At 44.6% G+C, this 20,452-nt stretch overlaps 3 protein-coding genes and 1 long non-coding RNA gene across 6 annotated transcripts; 2 read left to right on the top strand and 2 right to left on the bottom strand.

The window, feature by feature from the left end:
- The first annotated feature begins 780 nt into the window (after positions 1–780).
- On the top strand, positions 781–6,434 carry f10 (coagulation factor X). The gene is made up of 9 exons (XM_085794670.1): positions 781–917; positions 3,693–3,853; positions 4,058–4,082; positions 4,169–4,282; positions 4,433–4,561; positions 4,659–4,888; positions 4,981–5,098; positions 5,191–5,378; positions 5,508–6,434. The coding sequence occupies exons 1-9, from the start codon at positions 854–856 to the stop codon at positions 5,937–5,939; spliced, it is 1,461 nt and encodes a 486-aa protein (XP_085650796.1). The 5' UTR covers positions 781–853; the 3' UTR covers positions 5,940–6,434.
- A 185-nt stretch (positions 6,435–6,619) lies between these two features.
- prozb (protein Z, vitamin K-dependent plasma glycoprotein b) lies at positions 6,620–11,306 on the top strand. Of its 2 annotated transcripts, none has more exons than XM_085794663.1 (9): positions 6,620–6,638; positions 6,934–7,034; positions 7,482–7,645; positions 7,748–7,772; positions 7,851–7,997; positions 8,772–8,903; positions 9,566–9,645; positions 9,752–9,890; positions 10,392–11,306. In XM_085794663.1, the coding sequence occupies exons 2-9, from the start codon at positions 6,947–6,949 to the stop codon at positions 11,072–11,074; spliced, it is 1,458 nt and encodes a 485-aa protein (XP_085650789.1). In that variant the 5' UTR covers positions 6,620–6,638; positions 6,934–6,946; the 3' UTR covers positions 11,075–11,306. The 2 variants fall into 2 exon arrangements, with proteins under 2 accessions (XP_085650789.1, XP_085650783.1); XM_085794657.1 differs by having other exon boundaries at positions 7,851–8,057.
- Positions 11,307–11,724: 418 nt separating this feature from the next.
- On the bottom strand, positions 11,725–17,379 carry pcid2 (PCI domain containing 2). Of its 2 annotated transcripts, none has more exons than XM_085794624.1 (15): positions 17,207–17,379; positions 16,424–16,486; positions 16,209–16,298; positions 16,053–16,126; positions 15,864–15,929; positions 15,721–15,762; positions 15,576–15,630; positions 15,378–15,481; positions 15,221–15,296; positions 14,971–15,112; positions 14,414–14,514; positions 13,305–13,378; positions 13,078–13,203; positions 12,672–12,795; positions 11,725–11,923 (listed from the first exon to the last, which is right to left on the bottom strand). In XM_085794624.1, the coding sequence occupies exons 2-15, from the start codon at positions 16,457–16,459 to the stop codon at positions 11,834–11,836; spliced, it is 1,200 nt and encodes a 399-aa protein (XP_085650750.1). In that variant the 5' UTR covers positions 16,460–16,486; positions 17,207–17,379; the 3' UTR covers positions 11,725–11,833. The 2 variants fall into 2 exon arrangements, with proteins under 2 accessions (XP_085650750.1, XP_085650744.1); XM_085794618.1 differs by having other exon boundaries at positions 17,203–17,291.
- Positions 17,380–18,691: 1,312 nt separating this feature from the next.
- On the bottom strand, positions 18,692–19,673 carry LOC146990470 (uncharacterized). Its single transcript, XR_015037884.1, has 2 exons — positions 19,518–19,673; positions 18,692–18,916 (listed from the first exon to the last, which is right to left on the bottom strand). It is a non-coding gene; the product is annotated as an uncharacterized LOC146990470 (long non-coding RNA).
- Between the last annotated feature and the right edge of the window lie 779 nt (positions 19,674–20,452).

The following is a 20,452-nucleotide window of genomic DNA, read 5'->3' as shown; positions in this document are numbered from 1 at the left end:
ACCCTCCCGTTGTCGGACACGACATGAAACTGCAGTTAGCTCAGTCATGTTGTAACTCAGATATCCGCTGGAGAAAATATTTTTTCATGGACCGTTTATTGAGTCACTGAGTTAGTAAACTAAACAGGTAGCTAACCGTTAGCCCGGCTAATCTATGATAACCATGACTAATTACTAAAATGTGCACACAGAAATAGTAATGTTTGTCCAATCATTGGTTTTATAAACTTTACAAAGTCTAAACGGCGATATAATGACATGAAAAATGAGATAAATATAGCGAAACTCTCGTCCGTCACTATTGTTCTCATGCTGGTTTTCTACCCGGAAATAGTTGTAAACAACAAGCCGATTTGTTCTATTGATCGTTTCTGTTTCTTCATCATCATCATCATCATCATCATCACTGAGGTTTGCTCAGAGTAAATACTCATGAGTTGGTTGGAGGACGTCTCGTCTCGGCACTGACTCACTGATGACACATCCTCATTGACTGTAAGGTGGGCGGAGCCACCGGGTGGGGGGGGGGGGCGTGTCCTGTGATGTGATGTCACTCGGGGGGGGGGGGGGTCGATCTTCATGAACACAACCTGATCTGAGGCTGTGATTGGACGGTTCCTTCCTCCTGCAGTGCACTCTGGGACGTGTAGTTGTCTTGATGGACGCAGTGTTGTAGTTAAGCCCCCCCCCCCCTCTCTCTCTCTCTCTCTCTCTCTCCATACAGGTCAATGCCCTCTCTCCCCTCCCTCCTCTCTCGCCCTCCTCTCTCTCTCCACAGTCAGACTCCATTTCCTCCACTCAGCACTCTCACGTCTTTTCCCAGACGAACTCGCCGTCACCGCCACCCGGGGCCATGTTCTGGTGTCATGTCCGCCTGTCCCTCGGCCTCCTGCTGCTCCACCAGGCCGCCGCCCACGGTACGTCCACCGCCGCCACCGCCACCGCCGCCGCCATGAACGACCACCAGAGCTGAGATCAAGTAGTTAGAGCAGTGGTTGTTGTTGTTGGGAAGCGATGGGGGGAGGATGGAGGGTTGGGGGGTTGATTAACAGATGACATTTGACCCCGTCTCCTTTTTTTTTGTGTGTTTAGCATGTTGTCAACATGACAGCCGTCCCGCTAACGGAGACACGACACTCTCCTTGCATCTGATTGGACTGATTGGATTGATAATCTGATTCTTTCTCCATCCGTGTATCCATGACGCTGCTCCTTTAAATCCCATATTGTGACCCAGAATCAGCCTGAAACTACAGGAGCCTGGAGGGGCCAGACCTGCTAATGTTTTACATTTTATATCTTATATTTTCTGATTAAACTAAATCCAGGTACTGTGCACCCAGGGCCGTAGCCAGGATTTTTGAAATACCGAGGTCATAGTCGTGGTGCGCCATCACTAGTGATCATCCAGAGAAGACCCAACTTCACTGAATTCTGATGAGAACACACCATCCATTACAAACAGTAGACTAGCTCCTCACAGCTCGAAAAAAAAAAGAGTCTGAAATGCAATGTGAAGGTCCTGGTTGTTAACATAAAGATGAACAGGTTTCTAGGGTGAAGTGTGCACTCTTTTTTTACCATAGCTATAGCCTACTATCTTTGGGTGACTTCCTTCTGGAGCGTCAGCTGTGTTCCTCACTTTGAAACAGGCCCAGGAAGTTTGTTTGCTTTTCCTTATAGTTACCACAAACATACATCTGACTGCTCCTCGTTGCAGCAAATTTTATGAGTAAAATATTGGTGTCAAACTTCATTTCGGTTGTATGGTCTTCTTTGAATGGGAAAATATGAAGAGGTCTAGGTGAAATCAAAATGAGCAACAGTTGTATTTGGATGGAGTGAATATTATGACACTGGCTATTAGTGAAATATAGCCTAATTAGTTTTCCAAAGGTCAAATTGCACCTGGACATACGTATCTCTGATAATAAAACAGCTGCAAAATTGCTCAGGTTCATTTTTTTTAGCATCTACTTTTACAGTTAGCCTACACATTACTTATTAATTTGCCTGATATCCCATGATTCAAAGGTAGATTTTACTCTAATGTGATTTTTGTTAGTATTCTTACTAGTCAGAGATGAAAAATTTACATTTTCTACTGTAGCCTACTCCAGACATGTCTGTAGTAATCTCACAGGTCTTAGCTTTCTTTAAATAAATAAAAAAGACTGAAATAAAACTAATGGTTGCCTAAACTTTACACCGTATGCTCTTTGTTAAATCTGTCCAAAATTTTTTAAAAAATTTCACAGTCTTTGTATGTGAAATATTTGTGCTCGTGCACCACATATGCTCACTCTTGTGCATCTCCTGGGGGCTAACCCCTGTCCTTAAAACTTAGTGACTCCCCTGTCTGTAAACATAAAATGTATCATGTCACTGTGCTTTTCACATAAAGTTGATGGAAGAATGGACAGTGCAGTAGATGCCCCCTCAGTATAGTATCTGCAGGAAAGAGGTCTCTGCTCTCCCCCACTTAGCTCAACTAGTGCATAGTGCAGGACACAGACAGTAAACGGCGCTGAATTGACCCTATTAAACAGCTGTTTTCTCCGCATACATGAGGTTCCGTCCCGAAATAATACAAGTGCACGTATGTACGAAACCTTTACAGTGTAACAACTGGTTGGAAAGAGCAGTTTATCTAGAGCCAACCGACTCACTCAGTAGCCTTCTCCTCCATGCACGCAGGCTCCGCGACGCGCTGTATCACTCGCTTTTTCCGAATGAATCGCCTTTTTTGGAGAGTCACTGTCACCTCCCTTTTTTTTTTTTTTTTTTTTTTCATTCATTAGGCCGAAAAAAATACCGAGGTCATGACCTCGGTGTCCTCAATGGTAGCTACGGCCTTGTGTGCACCTCATTCAGTTACCATGGAGACGACAAAGCTGGATCTGATTAACAGTGTCTGCGATAGTCTGTCGTGAAAGATGCATTTCTCTGAAGTTACTCCCTCACCAAACCTCCTGCCTACATTTCCCACAATGCCACGCTGTAGAGACTCATGCTGCGTTCGAGACATAGTTGGAAATCGGATCTTTCTGACCTCCGACTGCAATCAAACGCAACCTCAAGTCGGAGCTCCTCCCACTTGGTGAAGTCAGACAAAAAAATCTACCCCGTCTTCGCAGGGAATCCGTTGTCTGATGTCACGCAACAATTTTAAAGGGATAGTTCAACATTTTGGCAAAATGGCCCATTGCCTATAGTCATAGCAGTAGGTTCGTTACCTTTAATTGTAGGTGCAAGCTATTTTTAGAACGGCGGAGCAGAGCCGCGAGCTCCTCAGAGCTACGCTACGGACTCCAAAAGGCTCTGGTGGACAAGTTGTGACCTGCACATTCACCACGCTCTGAGATAATAACAGAATGTTACCAGACAGAGTTGTTTTAGAGCCCCCGACAGGAACGCGCATCAGCGGTTTTGCATGAATTTACCTTGAAAACAGCCCTTTGTAATGTTTTTATGCCTTAGCTATGTGAAGCACTTTGAATGCAAAGTTTGTCCCGGTCTGACATGTTTTTGGTTTTTCTGGCGTGGTGCATCTCGAATGCTTTGAAGTCGGGACTCTGAGTTATCAACTGGGAAAGATCTGAGTTCCGACTTCAGCATCAGTGTAGGGTTGAGTGCTGAGGATGCTGATCTGACCTTGTACCACCACCTTTGTCTTCTGCTTTGCCTTCCAGTCTTCCTGAAGGACGAGGCAGCCAATCAGGTGCTGAGCCGGCCGAGACGAGCCAACAGCTTCTTTGAGGAGATGAAACAAGGCAACATGGAGCGGGAGTGTGTGGAGGAGCGCTGCGACTTCGAGGAGGCGCGAGAGATCTTTGAAGACCACGATAAAACTGTATTAATAACCTGCAAAGACACAACACACAGACATGAGAGGAAGCTTAAGTAGAAGCGTTTAAAAAAAAAACACAAAATGTGGTGTTAATTAGCATCGTAGCCGTTTTTGTTGGTGACTTTTATTCACTAATTAGCAAAAGGAACAGTTTAGACTCAAATCAAACGTTGGCTGAATATCAATTCTCACTCTTTTCTTTCTCAGACTGAATTCTGGGCCAAATACGACGGTGAGTGCTGCACCACCACCTGTGACCACAAGGTGTCAGGGTTGAGGTTTTTTTCACTGATGGAGGTGTCTTTGTTTATCCTGCAGACGGCGACGCCTGCGAGTCGAACCCCTGCGCTCACGGAGGACTTTGCAAAGACGGGATTGGCAAATACAACTGCTACTGCCAACCCGGTTACCAGGGCTACAACTGCGAAATCGGTAAAGACACAGCTGCTTCGTGGTAGAGGGAACACCTATGGGTTGATGGGATTGATTGGTTGGGCTAAGTCTTAGAGCAGCCTGGTTTGTCCAATGTTGATGTTCCTGACTTGTCTCCTGGTCTCAGTAGTGTCCCCCATGTCTTTGCAGTTATTCCCCAACTCTGTGAGAACAACGGCGGCTGTAAACACTTCTGCAACGTGGTCCGAGACAACGTGCAGTGCTCCTGTGCAGACGGATATTTCCTGGATGCAGACGATAAATCCTGCAAATCCGACCGTAAGAGTCTCTTGTTAACTCAGCGCCGTTCTTGTTACGATTCGTCTTTAGCGAACAAACGAATGTTGACCTCTGAATCTCACATCGACTCTTGCAGTGCCCTTCAAGTGCGGCGCCCTCATCACCGAATCCACCCGGACCATGTGGAGGTACGAGCATAAGAACACGACGGCGACAAACACCGTTGACGGGTTGAACATGACAGAGCCCGACACCAACTCCACAAACAGCAACAGCACAGAGAAGGAGAAACACGTTGCTGTAATGTCAGAATTTACGCGCATCGTCGGCGGAGAGGACTGTCCACCAGGACAATGTCCATGGCAGGTTCGCACATCATTATAATAAACACCACATTGTCCACTATTGTCTGTATGTGGACACCTGGGAGTCCATCAGTAACTGGTCTGTCTTCACAGGCTCTGCTCCTGAACGAGGACCACATTGGGTTCTGCGGGGGAACGATCCTCAACGAGTACTTCATCCTGACCGCGGCCCACTGCATGAACCAGTCTCGTTACATTTACATCAAAGTCGGTACGTCTGACTCCACCATCGCCTGAATCACTCAGCGTTTCTCAGAGTGGGCCTGTTAATGTGTTCATATCATATCATCTCTGTGCATTCAGGTGTGTTCGACGTGTTGGTGGAGGACGACAAACAAGCAACTCACTACGTGGAAAGGCTTGCAGCCCACTTTAACTACAGACCAGAAACCTACCACAACGACATCGCCCTCATCAAGTTGACCAAGCCCATCAAGTTCACCCGGTACATCCTTCCCGCCTGCCTCCCAGAACCAGACTTTGCTGAAAAGGTGAATCTTTAAGGCCAATTGTTTGAATAGAAGCAGCTGGAATGGGTAAACCTCAGGAGGTTCTGCTCCAGCCTTACTGCCAAGTCAATGTTTCTGTACGGTACAAACATGTCTGCACTGGTCTTGCAGGTCCTGATGAGGCAGAGGGACGGGATGGTCAGTGGTTTCGGCCGTGTCGGCGAGGGTCGCCAGGCGTCCAACACCTTGAAGCGCCTCACAGTTCCCTACGTAGAACGGCAAACCTGTATAGAATCCACCATGTTGCGCATTTCTGGCCGCATGTTCTGTGCAGGCTACGCAGAAGAAGCCAAGGACGCCTGCCAAGGAGACAGTGGCGGCCCGCACGTCACCCGCTACCACGACACCTACTTCGTCACCGGCGTCGTGAGCTGGGGCGAAGGCTGTGCACGCAGAGGCAAATACGGCATCTACACCCAGGTGTCCAAGCTCATCCCCTGGATCCGGGAGGGCTTGGTCCAGCTGATGCCTAAAGACGGTGCTGCTGGCGGCGGCGGCCGAGCAAAGAGGCACGACGGGACCGTGGAGAGGCTTTACCTGTAAGACCTCCTCGCTGAGATCAGCCACACTTTGTACCTCTCATGTATTCACCACATTTTACCTTTGAGACTCAAAACAGTCAAAGAAACCCTTGATAATTTCACATAAATGCTGTTTTAAAGACAAAAAACCTCTTGAACTTGTATTAATCTTTGTTCTGGCCACTTGGAGGTGGCACAACAAAACCTAATAAACGTATTATCACAGAATCATGAGTCCTGAGGTGTGAGGTTCCTCCTGGCCTTTGTGTTACTGTCAAAGCTGCAATAACCGACTACTGTGTCCCGTCTGTAAATGCAACACCTGGAGCTGTGTTTGAGTCCAGCTAATGAAGAGTAACAGATAAAATTCCCTTTGCTGATCAGTATTATTGACAAATGTGTCAGATTTGTGTGAACAACACATAAATGTTGGTTTTCATGTATTTTGTAGCAGTAGCTGCCAGAAATGAACGTTTTGAGCTGAATATGAAGCAAATAAAGAACCATCACAACAACAGTCTGGGTCTTTGTGTGATTTAAATCAAATATTGTGTGAATTTATCAAAGGTAAATGATTGATCAAAGTGATGAAACTCAGTCTTTGTTTACCTCAGACAAACAGAAGTGTTGAGGAGCAGAGGGAACAGGACAGAGTCCAGAGCGGGACACAATGTTTCTTCATCTTTAACTCTTCACAGAAACAAAAACACATTGAAAACAGGTTTTAAAACAAGTTTAACTGCGGCACAAGAGCCTGAAATCACTGGTTTATAATCTATATGTGTTAAATAATCATAATTTTTCAATCAGTGATGTTTTATTTTCTTATAATCAAAAGATAAACAAAAAAATATACATATTTTAAATATGAGTTAACTTTGGGTCTCCTTTGTTATTCAATATAATTTTTACATTTCTGGATTTTCCAAACATTTTTTTTATATATAAGGACTTGTGACTCATCTTGTGCGTATGTGTCTGTGTATGTGTGTATAAATGCGTGTGTGTGTTTGCAGTGGAGTCAGTGTCATGGCGGTCAGCATAATGTCGGCTAGAGCGTCCGTCCTGTGTCTTCACCTCGCCGTCTGTTTCCTTCAGGTCCTCGGAGATGGAGAAGGTAAGACCTGTGAATGTTGAATGTCAACATCACTGTCAATCAATAACTTTAAATCGTGATCCTGTATGTGCAATATTACTGAATTAATCAACATGTTCTTTACGGCTCATTAACTCATAGATACAACAACATCGTAGTCGTTTGTTTGTGACTTTTATTCACTAATTGGCAAAAGGAAAAGTTTATTCTCGCTTTCAGTGAAGTTGACTTTTCATTTATATGTCGTATTTCTGATCGATTGTCAACATCGCTGTCAATCAATAACTTTAAATCGTAATCTATATGTGCAATGTTACTGAATTAATTAACATGTATGTTCTTTATGACTCATTAACTCATAAATACAACAACTTGTATCAGAATTAGTCATAGTTATTGGTTAAGTGTGTCGGGTGTGTGATGTGATATCCAGTGTGTTGAAATCTGTGTGTGTGTGTGTGTGTTCAGTGTTTCGTGCGGCTCCTCAGGCCCACTCAGTGCTGCTCAGGTCCAAACGGGCCAACAGGTACCTGCTTGAGGAGATCCTGCAGGGGAACCTGGAGCGGGAGTGTTTTGAGGAGGTGTGCAGCTTCGAGGAGGCCAGAGAGTACTACGAGGACTATGAGAAGACGGTCGGTTGCTCGCCCACACAAACTCACACTCTCACCGTTACAATAAACTTATACTGGTTCAGGTTCTGGTTCTGGTTCTGACTGCTCTCCGTTTCCCCACAGGCCAAATTCTGGACCATTTACTACGGTGAGTTTTCCCCAGTGTCGATTCATTTCTGATGAATGTGACCGGTTGTTTACTTCTTGTTAACTTCCTGTTTGCCAGACGGGGACCAGTGCGAGTCCGCCCCGTGCCTCCACGGAGGGAACTGCACCGACAAAATGGCCGGCTTCCTGTGCTCTTGCCCCGCCCCGTACTTCGGACCGACGTGCGAACTGCGGGACAAACCGGAGCCGCAGCTCACCACACCAGGTTGGACCGCCGCACCCCTCCGTCCACCGGGGGGCGTGGCCTACAAGACGAAAGCTCGTGGTGCGTTTCCTCTGAAAGGGACAGTTCAACATTTAGTCAGATCCTCCTCTCATCATAATCCCTATAGTCATAGCAGTAGGTTCATCACCTTTAATTATCGGTGCATGTTGTTTTGAGATCGGCGGGGCAGAGACGTAAGCTCTGCATGGTGCGCGGTACTCTCGCCTTTCCCTCATCAAACTCATCAAATACACAATCCAACAACTCCAAAACGCTCTGATGGACAAGTTGTGACCTGCACATTCACCACGCTATGAGATAATCATGTAACATTACCACACATGAAGCAAATACTCTGAACTACTTTCTCTTCTGAAATCCCTCCGACCAGCAGCCGTGTCTGGAATGTAGTTCCGGCTGCATTTACCTCTAAAACAACTCTTTCTGGTAACGTTGTGTTATTATCTCATAGCGTGGTGAATGTGCAGGTCACAACTTGTCCACCAGAGCGTTGTGGAGTTGTTGGATTGTGTATTTGATGAGTTTGATGAGGGACAGGGGACCTGTACCGTTCACCTCCATTGTGTTCACTGAGCAGCTCACGTCTCTGCCCCGCCGATCTCAAAGCAACATGCACCGATAATTAAAGGTGATGAACCTACTGCTGTGACTATAGGGGTTATGGTGAGAGGAGGATCTGACTAAATGTTGAACTGTCCCTTTCAGAGTTATGACACAGATGATTGATGTTATTGTTGTTATCATCTATTTCAGATATCGCTGAGTGTCCGACCGACGGGCCGACGGCGTGCCACCAGCTGTGCTCCGCCTCCCACTATACCTTCACCTGCTCCTGCATGCCGGGATTCAAACTACAGGCCGACAAACGCAGCTGCGCACCTGAAGGTCTGACTCCACACCGACCATCTGCACCAAGATTATAGTTTTAAAATGTTCATTAATTTTTATTTTTATTTAGTTGTTCAGTTTCTTTTTTTTAACCCTCCTGTTGTCCTCCTGGGTCAAGGAAAGAAGGAAGGAAGGGAAGGAAGGAAGGAAAGAAAGAAGGAAGGAAGGAAGGACGAAGGGAAGGATGAAGGGAAAGAAGGAAGGAAGGAAGGAAGGAAGGACGAAGGGAAGGAAGGAGGAAAAGAAAGAAGGAAGGATGGACGAAGGGAAGGAAGGAAGGAAGGACGAAGGGAAAGAAGGAGGAAGGAAGGACGAAGGGACAGAAGGAAGGACAAAGGGAAAGATGGGAAGAAAGAGGAAGGGGAAAAGGAAGGAAAGATAGAAGGAGGGAGGGAACAGATTGGGTCAATTGGGTCAAAAAGGAAGGAAGAAGTAAGGAAGAAGGGAAAGAAGGGAGGGGAAGGGGAAGGGGAAAAGGATGGAAAGAAAGATGGAAGGAGGGAACAGATCAAGAAATGAGAACAAAGGGAAGGAAGGAGAGAAGGAAAGGAAAAAGGATTGTGGAAAGAAGGAAGGGAGAAGGGAAGGAAAGAAGGAAGGATGGAGGAAGGGAAATCTCTAAAACTCTGCTCTGTTCTAACTCGTGTCTCTGTCCTCAGTCGACTTCCCCTGTGGGCGACTTCCTGACAGGTTCAACACGACCGTGTCCATGTGTCGCCATGGGAACTGTCCCTGGCAGGTAAGGCCCCTCTCAGCCAATCACAGCTCAGAAGCACCAGGTGTGTGTAGGTGTCTGTGTGTTTACCTTGATGGCTCCTGCTGTGTGTGTTTGTTTCCGTGTCCAGGTGTCCCTGCTGAGCAGCCGGGGGGTGGAGCTCTGTGCCGGCGTGGTGCTGGGCCACCGCTCCGTCCTGACCGCCGCCCGCTGCCTCCACCCGGCGCCGGGGTCGACCCTCGGCCCGTCCAGCCTGCGCGTGGTTGCTGGTACGAAACTTTATTAACACACATTCTTTAAAGGGACAATGAGGAGTTTTCTCCAGCGGCAGAACGAAAAATTCCACGACAATAAAAAAGTCTCATATTAATGTGGATGAATCTACGTTACCACTTGTTAATGGGCCCATTTTCGATAAATATATTGTTTTGTCTCTATGGTTATTTTGTTATTATTAGTGGTGGTGGAAATGCTGGTCGAGCCGACCAGCGTTTCCTTACTTTCGGTTTCGTGGCGAGTCAAGAGAATAACGCAGCCGAATCGCCGTTTATGGTGGGAACTACGACGGTATGTGATCGTCTTCCAACCTCTGACTTTAATTATTGATGAATGAAAACATGAGTCTGTCTTGCGCCGGTCAAAGAATTTTACGGTGCACGGAGGCTCATAAATGCTTTGCTTTTCCAAAACTCCTCGTTGTCCCTTTAACAGCCACCTTTCACAATAAAAGCCCCTCCCACTGAAGGATTTTATTTTGACGTCTCCTATAGGAAACGATAAGGCGGCGGTCGGCGTCCGCGCCATGTACGTCCACGAGCGCTTCGAGCCGGGTCGTCACGACAACAACCTGGTCCTGCTCGAGCTGTCCAGCCCCCTGACCTTCAGCCCCGCCCTCGTGCACCTGTGTCTGCCCGACAAGGACTTCTGCGAGAACATCCTGATGCATTCTGGGAGCACGGGCGTCACGGAGAGACGGCGGCGAGGAGGTGGCGGCGGGGGGCGTGGGGACGAGGAGCTGGTCTACATGACGCTGGACGAGTGTCGCCGCCAGATCAACGTCTCACACCCGCTCAGCAACAAGATGTTCTGCATGAGGCCGGCGCCGGCCCGCAGGGGGCGGAGCTTACAGGGCGGGCGCAACCACAGCCGCACGCCACACGAGACCGAAACCCAGAAGCCGTCAGCACCCAGCGGCGGCGGCGGTCTGAGGTCGGAGGTGGACGGCAGGCGATGCGGCGGGCTGCTGCTGGGGTCGCCGGTCGCCACGGTGGAGCAGGGGACGGCGTTTCTGACCGGGCTGCTGACGTCATCGTCCACGGGCTGCGATGGCGGCGGCGATGGCGGCCTCGTGTTCACCAAAGTTTCCCGCTACTTGAGCTGGATCCGACCGAGACTGGAGGAGGCCGAGAACCGCATGACCCCGCAGGTCAACATGTACCCTGAGACTCGCTGAGGCCACGCCCGCCGCCGCCCGCAGAACTCTTTGCTGTTGATTGATTTCCTGTCACGTGATTCAGAGCTGAACATGATCAACATTTATTTAAAATGTGTCAGAGTAATAAAAGAAACGATGAAGTGAAGGAAACGTCGTCGTCGTTGTCTGTGTGTGAATTAAAATAAAACTCACCAGGTCGCAGCAGCTGCGGGACGCCGCTGGCTGGCTGCAAAGCATTCTGGGAACAACAGCCTGACCCTGACTCATCAATAACCAGCGTTGGGCTCGTCACTTTGAAAGAGTAATTAGTTACAGTTAGTTACTTAGACTTCTCTCCCTGACCCGTTTTATCTGGAACTAACCAACTCACTGAGTATCCATACAGACGTATCACTCCGCCGCTGAGTGATACAGTGCGTCTGTGTGGAGGGATACTGAATGAGTTGGTTAATTCCAGATAAAAATGCTTTTTCTTACGACCAGTTGATGAACTGAAAATAAAATGTGTACATAATGTATTACTACACTTTAACAGGTGTGTTATTAGTTTGTGACGGGACTTCTTGAGTCAAATAACGGCAAATTTTATTGTCGTAACGGCGTTATAACGGTGGAAACATTGACATCACTGTCAATAACTGATCACAGGTTCAATAATCCAATCAGATAACAACATTACAAACAGCATTTTCTTTTATTCAACATGTCTTATTAACAGTACAAAAAAAAGGAAAAAGTGTGAATTGAATGGAAGTGAGGGATTGTGGGTAATGTAGTCTAGGAGACGGAGGAGAGCGGAGGGAACGGGTTCTGTTTACTGACGACGAGCTTCTGGTGCTGATGGGAGATGTAGCCTTTGATGTGACCCTGACAGGAAACAAGAAGAGGTTCAGTGTGTGTGTGTGTGTGTTTATTTGTTTATTGGATGTAGCTGTTACTAAGGCAACAGCTACTCTTCCTGCTGTCCATGTTTAGCGCATGCAGACACAGTGGGGAAAATAAGTATTGAATGCGTCAACATTTTTCTCAGAAAACATATTTCTATCAGAGCTATTGACATGAAATTTTCACCAGATGTCGGCAACAACCCAACTAATGCACACATACAAAGAAATCCAAACATTTATGTCCATAAATAAAGTAATGTGTAATAAAGTGAAAGGACACAGGGAATAAGTATTGAACACATGAAGAAAAGGAGGAGTTGCAAAAAGGTAAAGAAGCAGCTGGAGTCTGTCAGTGTTTAGAAAGTCATCCTGTCTCCTGTCAGTGCAAAGTAATATCAGCTGCTTTAGTCCAAACTGACGCCGATAAAAAGGTTTCTCATCACCAAGGTGTCACGAGGGTCAAGAGGCGTCTCATGATGGGAAAAGCAAAGAGCTTCTCCAGACCTTCACAAACTGATGCAGCAGAACAAACTGATGCATGCTGCTCACCATGCATGGCTATTGACGCGTTCAATACTTATTTTCTCTGCTGTACATCCAAATTACAATCATATTTTACATAAATACATCCATGAATACACTTTCATCTCTAAATTTCCCCTCTGTCTGTGTGTGTGTGTGTGTGTGTGTGTGTGTGTGTGTGTGTGTGTGTGTGTGTGTCCTCTCACCATGTAGATGAGGTTGGCCAGGATACACTGCACCTCGTCGATGTCCACGTCGTCCACCTGCATCATCCTCAGAGCCACCAGGAAGGCGTCCAGAGGCAGCTGGTGGGTCCTCAGCAGCAGATACCTGCACACAGGAGGGACAGGAAAATGTAAGCCATAACATTTACAATTAAAAGAAATTAAATTAACATTTCTGCATGTAATTGATCTATATCATGCATTAGTTTCACTTTTTGAATTGAATTACTGACATAGATACACTCTTCCATGATATTCTGATTGATTGAGATGCACCTGTAAATGTTTTTCCTTGTGCCGGCTTTTTTTTTCCTTTGTGTGTCTTTTTATTTCTTTTTTGGCTGTCTTTTTTTTTGCCTTTTTACTTAACACACACAAAGACACTCACACTTTCTTGAAGAGGTTCCTGTAGGTGATGATCTTCAGCTTCTCCAGGATGAGGAAGATGCCGCAGCGGATGAAGAAAGTCTCGTGTTTGGACAGAGCTTCGTTGAGCAGCAGCAGGTTCCCCTCGCTGTCAATCAGACACACACACACACACACACACCAGCTGTTAGGTCACATGGCCACAGGGCGGCGATGACATCACTTCCTGTCTCAGTGCGTCTCACTCACCTGACGGCCTTGGTGACGTCGGTGAACTGCATCAGGTCGTATTTCCTCAGCAGCTGGTGAGTCGGCATGTGGCCCTGAAACAGAGACCAGGAACCAGAGTCAGACTGGGAGAACTGGGAGAGTCTGAGTCTGTCTTTACTCCACAGGCCGCGATGCCCGACTCTGATTTGTTGCCTATATCTGATTTTTATCATCTGATTTCTGCATTTACACCTGCTTTGCTTGTGTGAAACGACCGGAAGAGGAAATGAGATGGTGAACTTTTCTAAAGACGAAAGGAGATTTTGACAAAGCCTCTTGGACATACAAGTGTAGATACACGGTTTGTTTTTCCTCTCGTTGATGTCTAAAATCTGGTATTTCTCTCTCTTTCACACTCCCTCGCTTTCCCTTGATCCGCTTAGAAATTAATGTTGTATGAAAACAAAGAACGTGCGACTTACATTACCAGGAAAGATCCTTGATTTGTATCTGATTTATTTCAACATGACGAGGCCTGAATCGTTTACACATTCATGCTCCAGATCCGATCTGAGCTGCTTGAGAGGAAAAAACTCTGACCTGGGGCCACTTGAGTTAGAGGACGTAAGGTGGTGAAGTAAAGTGGTGTAATGTGAACTAGTGTTGCTTTCGTCAACGAAAATTATGACTAAATAGCATGTGTGTATTTGTTTGTAGGAAAGAGAGAGAGAGAGAGAGAGAGAGAGTAAAGTGGGTTTTTCTAAAATATCTGCTACATATAGTGTGTGGGAACTGAAAATAAATATGTTGAGGAGCATCTTCCATTCTGGGATGGATGTATTATTGAGTCTATAAGGTAACAATAATATTATAATAAGATAACCATGTTTGAATTGTGAAATGGGTTTGACTGAAAGAAACATTGGGTTTTATCTATACTAGACTAGGTAATTATATTATATTGACTGGGTTAAATAGAGTTACATCACTAGAAATATATTTAAATCATTGACTAAAACTTGAGGAAAACAGTCATGGGTTATTCTGACTAAAATAAGAGCATGAACGTGACTAAAACTAATAAAAACTAAAATGACAGTTTGACAACAACACTACAGTGAACTGGTGTTAGTGGTGCAGCCTCTGACCAGCAGCATCTTGACCGGCAGCAGGTAGATGAGAATCATCCTCTTGTTCTTCTGACTGGAGCGATGACAGTGGTCGAAGGCGTACGACAGGAACTCCTCCGCTGCACACACACAGAGTTTAATTACAGTACCAGTACAGTGTAGTACTGCAGTAGCACTGTGTGTAGTAATTGTGTTTAGGGCTGACCCAAAAAAATCGAAGCTTCGAAGCTTCGTTCGTTGCCATGGAAAATCGATCATGAAGTCCATGATCGATTGTTTTTTTTTTCTTCCTTTTTTCCTTTTTGACACCGGTTCTCATCGGCAATTGTTACATTACAATGAATAGGCTACTTGGCATCCTGGAAACCTATCTGATTGAGGAGATATGCAGTGTTTGTTTGCCATTACTTTCATTATTTCCGCTATGATCGCGCACCGCCGCCGCAACCCCCCCCCCCGATCGCACACCCCTCCGGCCGTCGAAGCTTCGATTAAAATCGATTTTATGTCCGCGAAGCTTCGATTATCAAAATATGATAATCGGGTCAGCCCTAGTTGTGTTACTGCAGCTGCACCTGGTTTGAAGTCGCTGTCGAACATGGCTTTGCGGCCGACGTAGTATTTGTAGGTGACTTTCTGAGCTGGACTGTAGTCGTTCTTCAGGTTGGAGCTGTCGATGGCTCTGATCAGAGGTTTACACAGGTGCAGCTTGTTGATCTGTAGCGCACACACACACACACACACACACACACAATAATGGATCAGGGATTCATTCATAGAGTAACAGTCATGTGAAGAATATTAACTGATCGGTCGGTTTCAGACCTTGAAGTAGATCTTGAAGAGCTGGTTGCTCAGGAACATCATCCCCCACTTCTTTGAGTCCTCGATTCCTGCACGACTGCAACACACAGAACCGTCACTCACCAGGACCACAGCGTGTGTGTGTTTGTGTGTATGTGTGTGTGTGTGGGGTACTGACTTGTCGCTGGCACACACTCTGAAGCAGCTCATCAGCTGCTCCGCTGCTTTCTCCAACATCTCACCAGGTTGACCTTTACCCTTCTTCTGCAGCTGCTGCTCCGCCTGTGAACGAACACACACACACACACACACAGATCCAGTATAATGTTTGATTTTTCCTCTCCGTCGATGAAAGTTTGGACAGGAAGTTTCTCACGTTGTTGGCGAATATCCTGAGATCCAGCGTGACAGCGAACATCACAGGCAGAGCCCTGAGAGCAGAAACCAACACAGATTAACAGTGCTGCGTTCACTGACGGCGTGTTCATCTCAGCTTTACCACCTGCAAAACTCTGACTCACCAGTTCTCCTCTTTGTGGGACTGGAAGGCCCTCAGGAAGGATGTGACCGGTCAAGGTAGAAGCACTGATCGATTATTGGCTGCTGATTGATGATGTCATGTGTGTATGAAAGTGTGAGTGTGTGTTTATATTGTGAAGGATATTGAACGACGAGCGTCTGGAACTTGTAGGCTTCAACAAAGTCGTGATTGGACACCGCGTAGGTACACCTGTAACAGGATGCTATGGTTAATAGATAGATAGATAGATAGATAGATAGATAGATAGATAGATAGATAGATAGATAGATAGATAGATAGATAGATAGATTATCCATCGGTCCGTCTTACTACCTGAGGTGAGCGGCGACCATCTCATCGTACGGCGGCTCCAGAACCTGCTGACACTTGTCTTCTGGACTGGCGAGCTGAAACACACACACAGAGAGACAGGTGAGAGACCGTGTCCTAGCAACTGTGGGCGTGCTCCCAGAGTGGGTATGGCCTCACCTGGAGCCGAGGGTTGGCGACGTGAGGGTGTTTGAAGGAGAGCAGCTCAGCGCAGAACGAACCCTCGTGGTTGTCGATGGCCTCGTACACCTGCAGGAAGGAGGAGAACACCACAGAGAAGAAGAGGGATGAGCTGTTACCTGTACAGGTGTGTGTGTGTGTGTGTGTGTGTGTGTGTGTGTGTGTGTGGGGGGGGGGGGGGGGTCAGACGTTACCTGTTGCAGGTACTGGTTGATGGTGATGTGAGCCATGACTTCCTGCTGATTCAGCAGCCGCACCTGAAAAATAAACAGGTACCGAGTTGTTTTCAGTATTTTTCTCTTCCTCTCTTCCTTTCAAATTAAAATAAAATCATAATTGTTTATTTAAAACATTAACTGATGAATTCTATGAAATAAATTGAAGGTTTTTACAGAGGGTATTGTTGATATATCATTCATAGCCTGATTTATACAACATTTTATTCCTAAAAACATGGAGAAAGTAGATTTTTTTAGGGCTGGTGACAGTATTTGACAGTATTTTCTCATTTTGAAAGTAACTTTATCCGTGCGCAACTTAGCGGATATTTAATTAGACATTGCTTCATTTACATATTTAAACATAAAATTTGACAAGACTTTTAATACAAAAAATAACTGTCTTAATGTCAGTGATAAACTTGGGCAGTTTTATGGTGATATCTGTTACGTAGTTTAATTTTTTACCCTATTCACCATAGTGTCTCACCTTAAACGTCTCGTTTCAACCAGAAAAAAATCATATAAACCCAGTTTATAAAATTAAATAAGAGAAGGAAGCAGAAACAGTTCATTTTAGTTTTAAACATCGAAATTAAACACAAACCGTCACTTTATTATTGTCGTTAGCCTCAGCTATGCTACCTCGTTAGCTTCCCAATTCATTCGCTCCTGGGTGAAATTCAGTGCTAAAGTCTTTGGTTTCCGGCTTCGAAAAAACTCGTATAGATGCAAACATTATTATAAATCACCACAAACCTGTAAAACGAAGGTTTAATCCAGTAAATATCCGTGTTTTCTCACTTCTTTTACTTGTAAACACGGAGTTTTCAACCGCTGCACGAGCTTTCGAGAACGTCCGGGTGACGAAGGTCAACTTCCGGTAGTCTTTCGGAATCGCGTGTTGATTTCAAAATAAAAGTCATAAAATACTAGAACCATAATAGACTGTAAGAACAGACGGAAATATGTTTGTAAAACATCTAAAAACAGTTCATTTAACAATTACAAACGAAAGTATTATGTATATTCTTGCAATTTTTGTGTTATTAAAAACTATTATTGTAAAACTATTATTTTATCTATTTAATAATTGTCAAAATATAAAAATAAATATAAATCAAATATCAATATGTTTATCTGAAATACAGATGATGGACTGTACAGATATATTCACATGTAACCAAAGACAGAATATAGACTCTTTCTGCAGGATAATAAACACCAGAGGGCGACATAAGACCAACAATAACAGCATGGAGGAGGGAGGACCAGTGATTCTTCTTGATGCAGACTCAAGAGTCAGACTGGAGGAACTTAAGAATGACACATTATGCATCCACCTGCCACTAGCCTTCTTTTGTAATTTATAAATAGGATGAGTGTTGGTTTTATATGTTGTGGCGGAAAGAGATGGATTAAAAGAGGAATCAGTTGGTCGAGGCACAGTGGCCCTAACAAGTAGTAGTAGTAGTAGTAGTGGGTTGATCATGGTGTTTACTAGACTCTTTGGCTTTTTACATATTCTAAAGAAAGAGGGCAATAGAATTTCACTCTTGTACTTTGACCATGTAAGTTGGCTACTCAACACTGTGTGTGTGTGTGTGTGTGTGTGTGTGTGTGTGTGTGTGTGTGTGTGTGTGTGTGTGTGTGTGTGTGTGTGTGTGTGTGTGTGTGTGGTGTACTTCACTCTTTCCCAATAGGCTGTTCCAGATATTTCCTGTTTATTGTTCCTGACCCACTACCATGGCTGTATAGATCCATGGCCACTACAGGCAGGAGAGCTTGGTTTGGAGAGGCCTTTTATCCAATCGCACGAAGGACACAAGTAGAACGGTAATTTAATTTGAACACAAATTCTTTATTTTCAGTATAAAACATTGTTCAACAAACAAAACTACAAAACATGCAGCTTATCATCAAAATCAAAACAAATATTTACAGAAACCAACCTGTCCTAACTTACATCTTCAGCAAGTGTTTGAGCAATACACTGGATCTCTGCCACTCTGTCTCTGACTGCATCGTTGTCTAGTTTACAGTTTAGTGTAATTTTAACTTCTAACTTCAAACAATGATCAAAATAAATAAATGTAATTCAGTGGTTGAAAACTCCTTCCACCAAAGACAAAAAGAAAACAGATGTTCTCACTCCCTTATCACAGGAGGAGGAGGGATCTGACGTATGTCCTGAATAGTCATTTCCCTGAGAACTTCCAAATAATCAACACAAAAAATGAATAGTTAGGTAAAGGTCAAGGTACTTTATTTGTCACATATACAGCTTGTAGTGAAATTCTTTCTCCCTGAGGAGTCAGGACCGCTGACTGGAGGGTTAGTAATCTCTCAACATGCTCCAACAGGTGTCTCCACCAAAGCCCTGTGCACAGATGCAGTAGAAGGTATCTTCTCCTGGAGACGGCTTACATGTTCCTCCGTTGTAGCAGGGATTCACCTGGCAGTAGTCGCCTGAGGAAATGAAATTTAACAGAAAACCAGGGAGTGTAAAGCTTCAGGTCACTTCAACAACCAGAAAACTGCCATATCATTTACATTTTGCAAGTGTACGTTTTAAATCTGCAACAATTAGGCTAATCGATTAATTAAACAATAATCGATTATTAAATTAATTGTCAACTATTCTGATAATCCAACAATCAGTTTGAGTAGTTTTTTTCCAGAAAAAAAGTCAAAATTCTCTGATTTCAGCTTCTTAAATGTGAATATTTCTGGTTTCTTTGTTCCTTTATGACAATAAACTGAGTCTCTCTTTGGTTTGTGGAGAAAACAAGAGACAAAGCAAAGTGATGGAACCACACACACACACACACACACACACACACACACACACACACACACACACACACACACACACACACACAATGACTAACACTTATCAACAGACTCACACAGACACCCAACCCCGACTCTAACTAATATTAACTCTGACATTAACACCTATAAACATTTACATTAACTAACAATAACTCTAACTTACATTAACCATAACTAATAACACTTACTGACATTAACTAACATGAACTCTAACTACCATTATGACCAAACTCACGTATTACTCTGCCTGAACACATCAGCAGCAGCAGCAGCAGCAGCAGCAGCAGCAGCAGAGTCCACCTTGGTAAAAACGCTCTCATGACACTTCCAGGACCTTTCATATTTGTTTTCTTTTGCTTTGTTTACACCTCAGTTTGTCACTTGGTTTGATTGTCTGTTGGGAGAGACAGAGGATGTGATGCCCGAGGAGGAGTCTGGAGTTTTCATAATACCAAGTTATAATCAACTGTGACGTTATGAGAGGCGGAGCTACGCAACAAGAGAAACGTTTTCCAATATTGACTCAGAATATAGAAAGGGATCAAACTGCTGAAGTAGATATTTCTAGCTCTCAGAGTACTTTTACAATTTGTTGTTGATACAAAAGAAATGACTATTTTTGGAGCCACGTCATTGTTCAGGAGAGACAGAGCTTTACAACGATACCTGACATGGCATGGGTCAGACTAACTTTAGGAGAAATCTACAACGAAAGAGACAAAATGAAGTAAAATAAAAACCTTAATGTGGATTTTCTACCATTTCTTTCCACTATTCTGGAAGAAGACATGTTAAAGTGTTATATATATATTCTTACAACTGTGATTTTAGCATTTAATAATTATATTTCAGCCTTTATTTCAAAATGTGTTCTGACTACCATCACAGAAATACACAAAAACAAATACAGACATGTGCAGAATACAATTTACACTACTTTGTGTGTGCAATTTTTACACACTATGACATTTGAAATGTGTATTTGATCATAACCTCTATGTGAAGACAGTGACTGGAGGATTTCTGTGTGTGTTTCCTTCCTTCTTGGTGAGAAAATAAAAACACAACAGGCAAACCTTCCTCCTTTCAATAAACCTTTATTGACACAGAGCAGAGTTACAGTCTCTCTGTCTCAGTCATGCTGTAAACTTCATGCAGGGACAAACCACA

The sequence above is a fragment of the Trachurus japonicus genome, chromosome 2 (assembly GCF_045865225.1).
Source record: "Trachurus japonicus isolate A0001 chromosome 2, Traja_1.0".
Taxonomy (NCBI): domain Eukaryota; kingdom Metazoa; phylum Chordata; class Actinopteri; order Carangiformes; family Carangidae; genus Trachurus; species Trachurus japonicus.
This window is presented reverse-complemented; position numbering and strand designations above follow the sequence as displayed.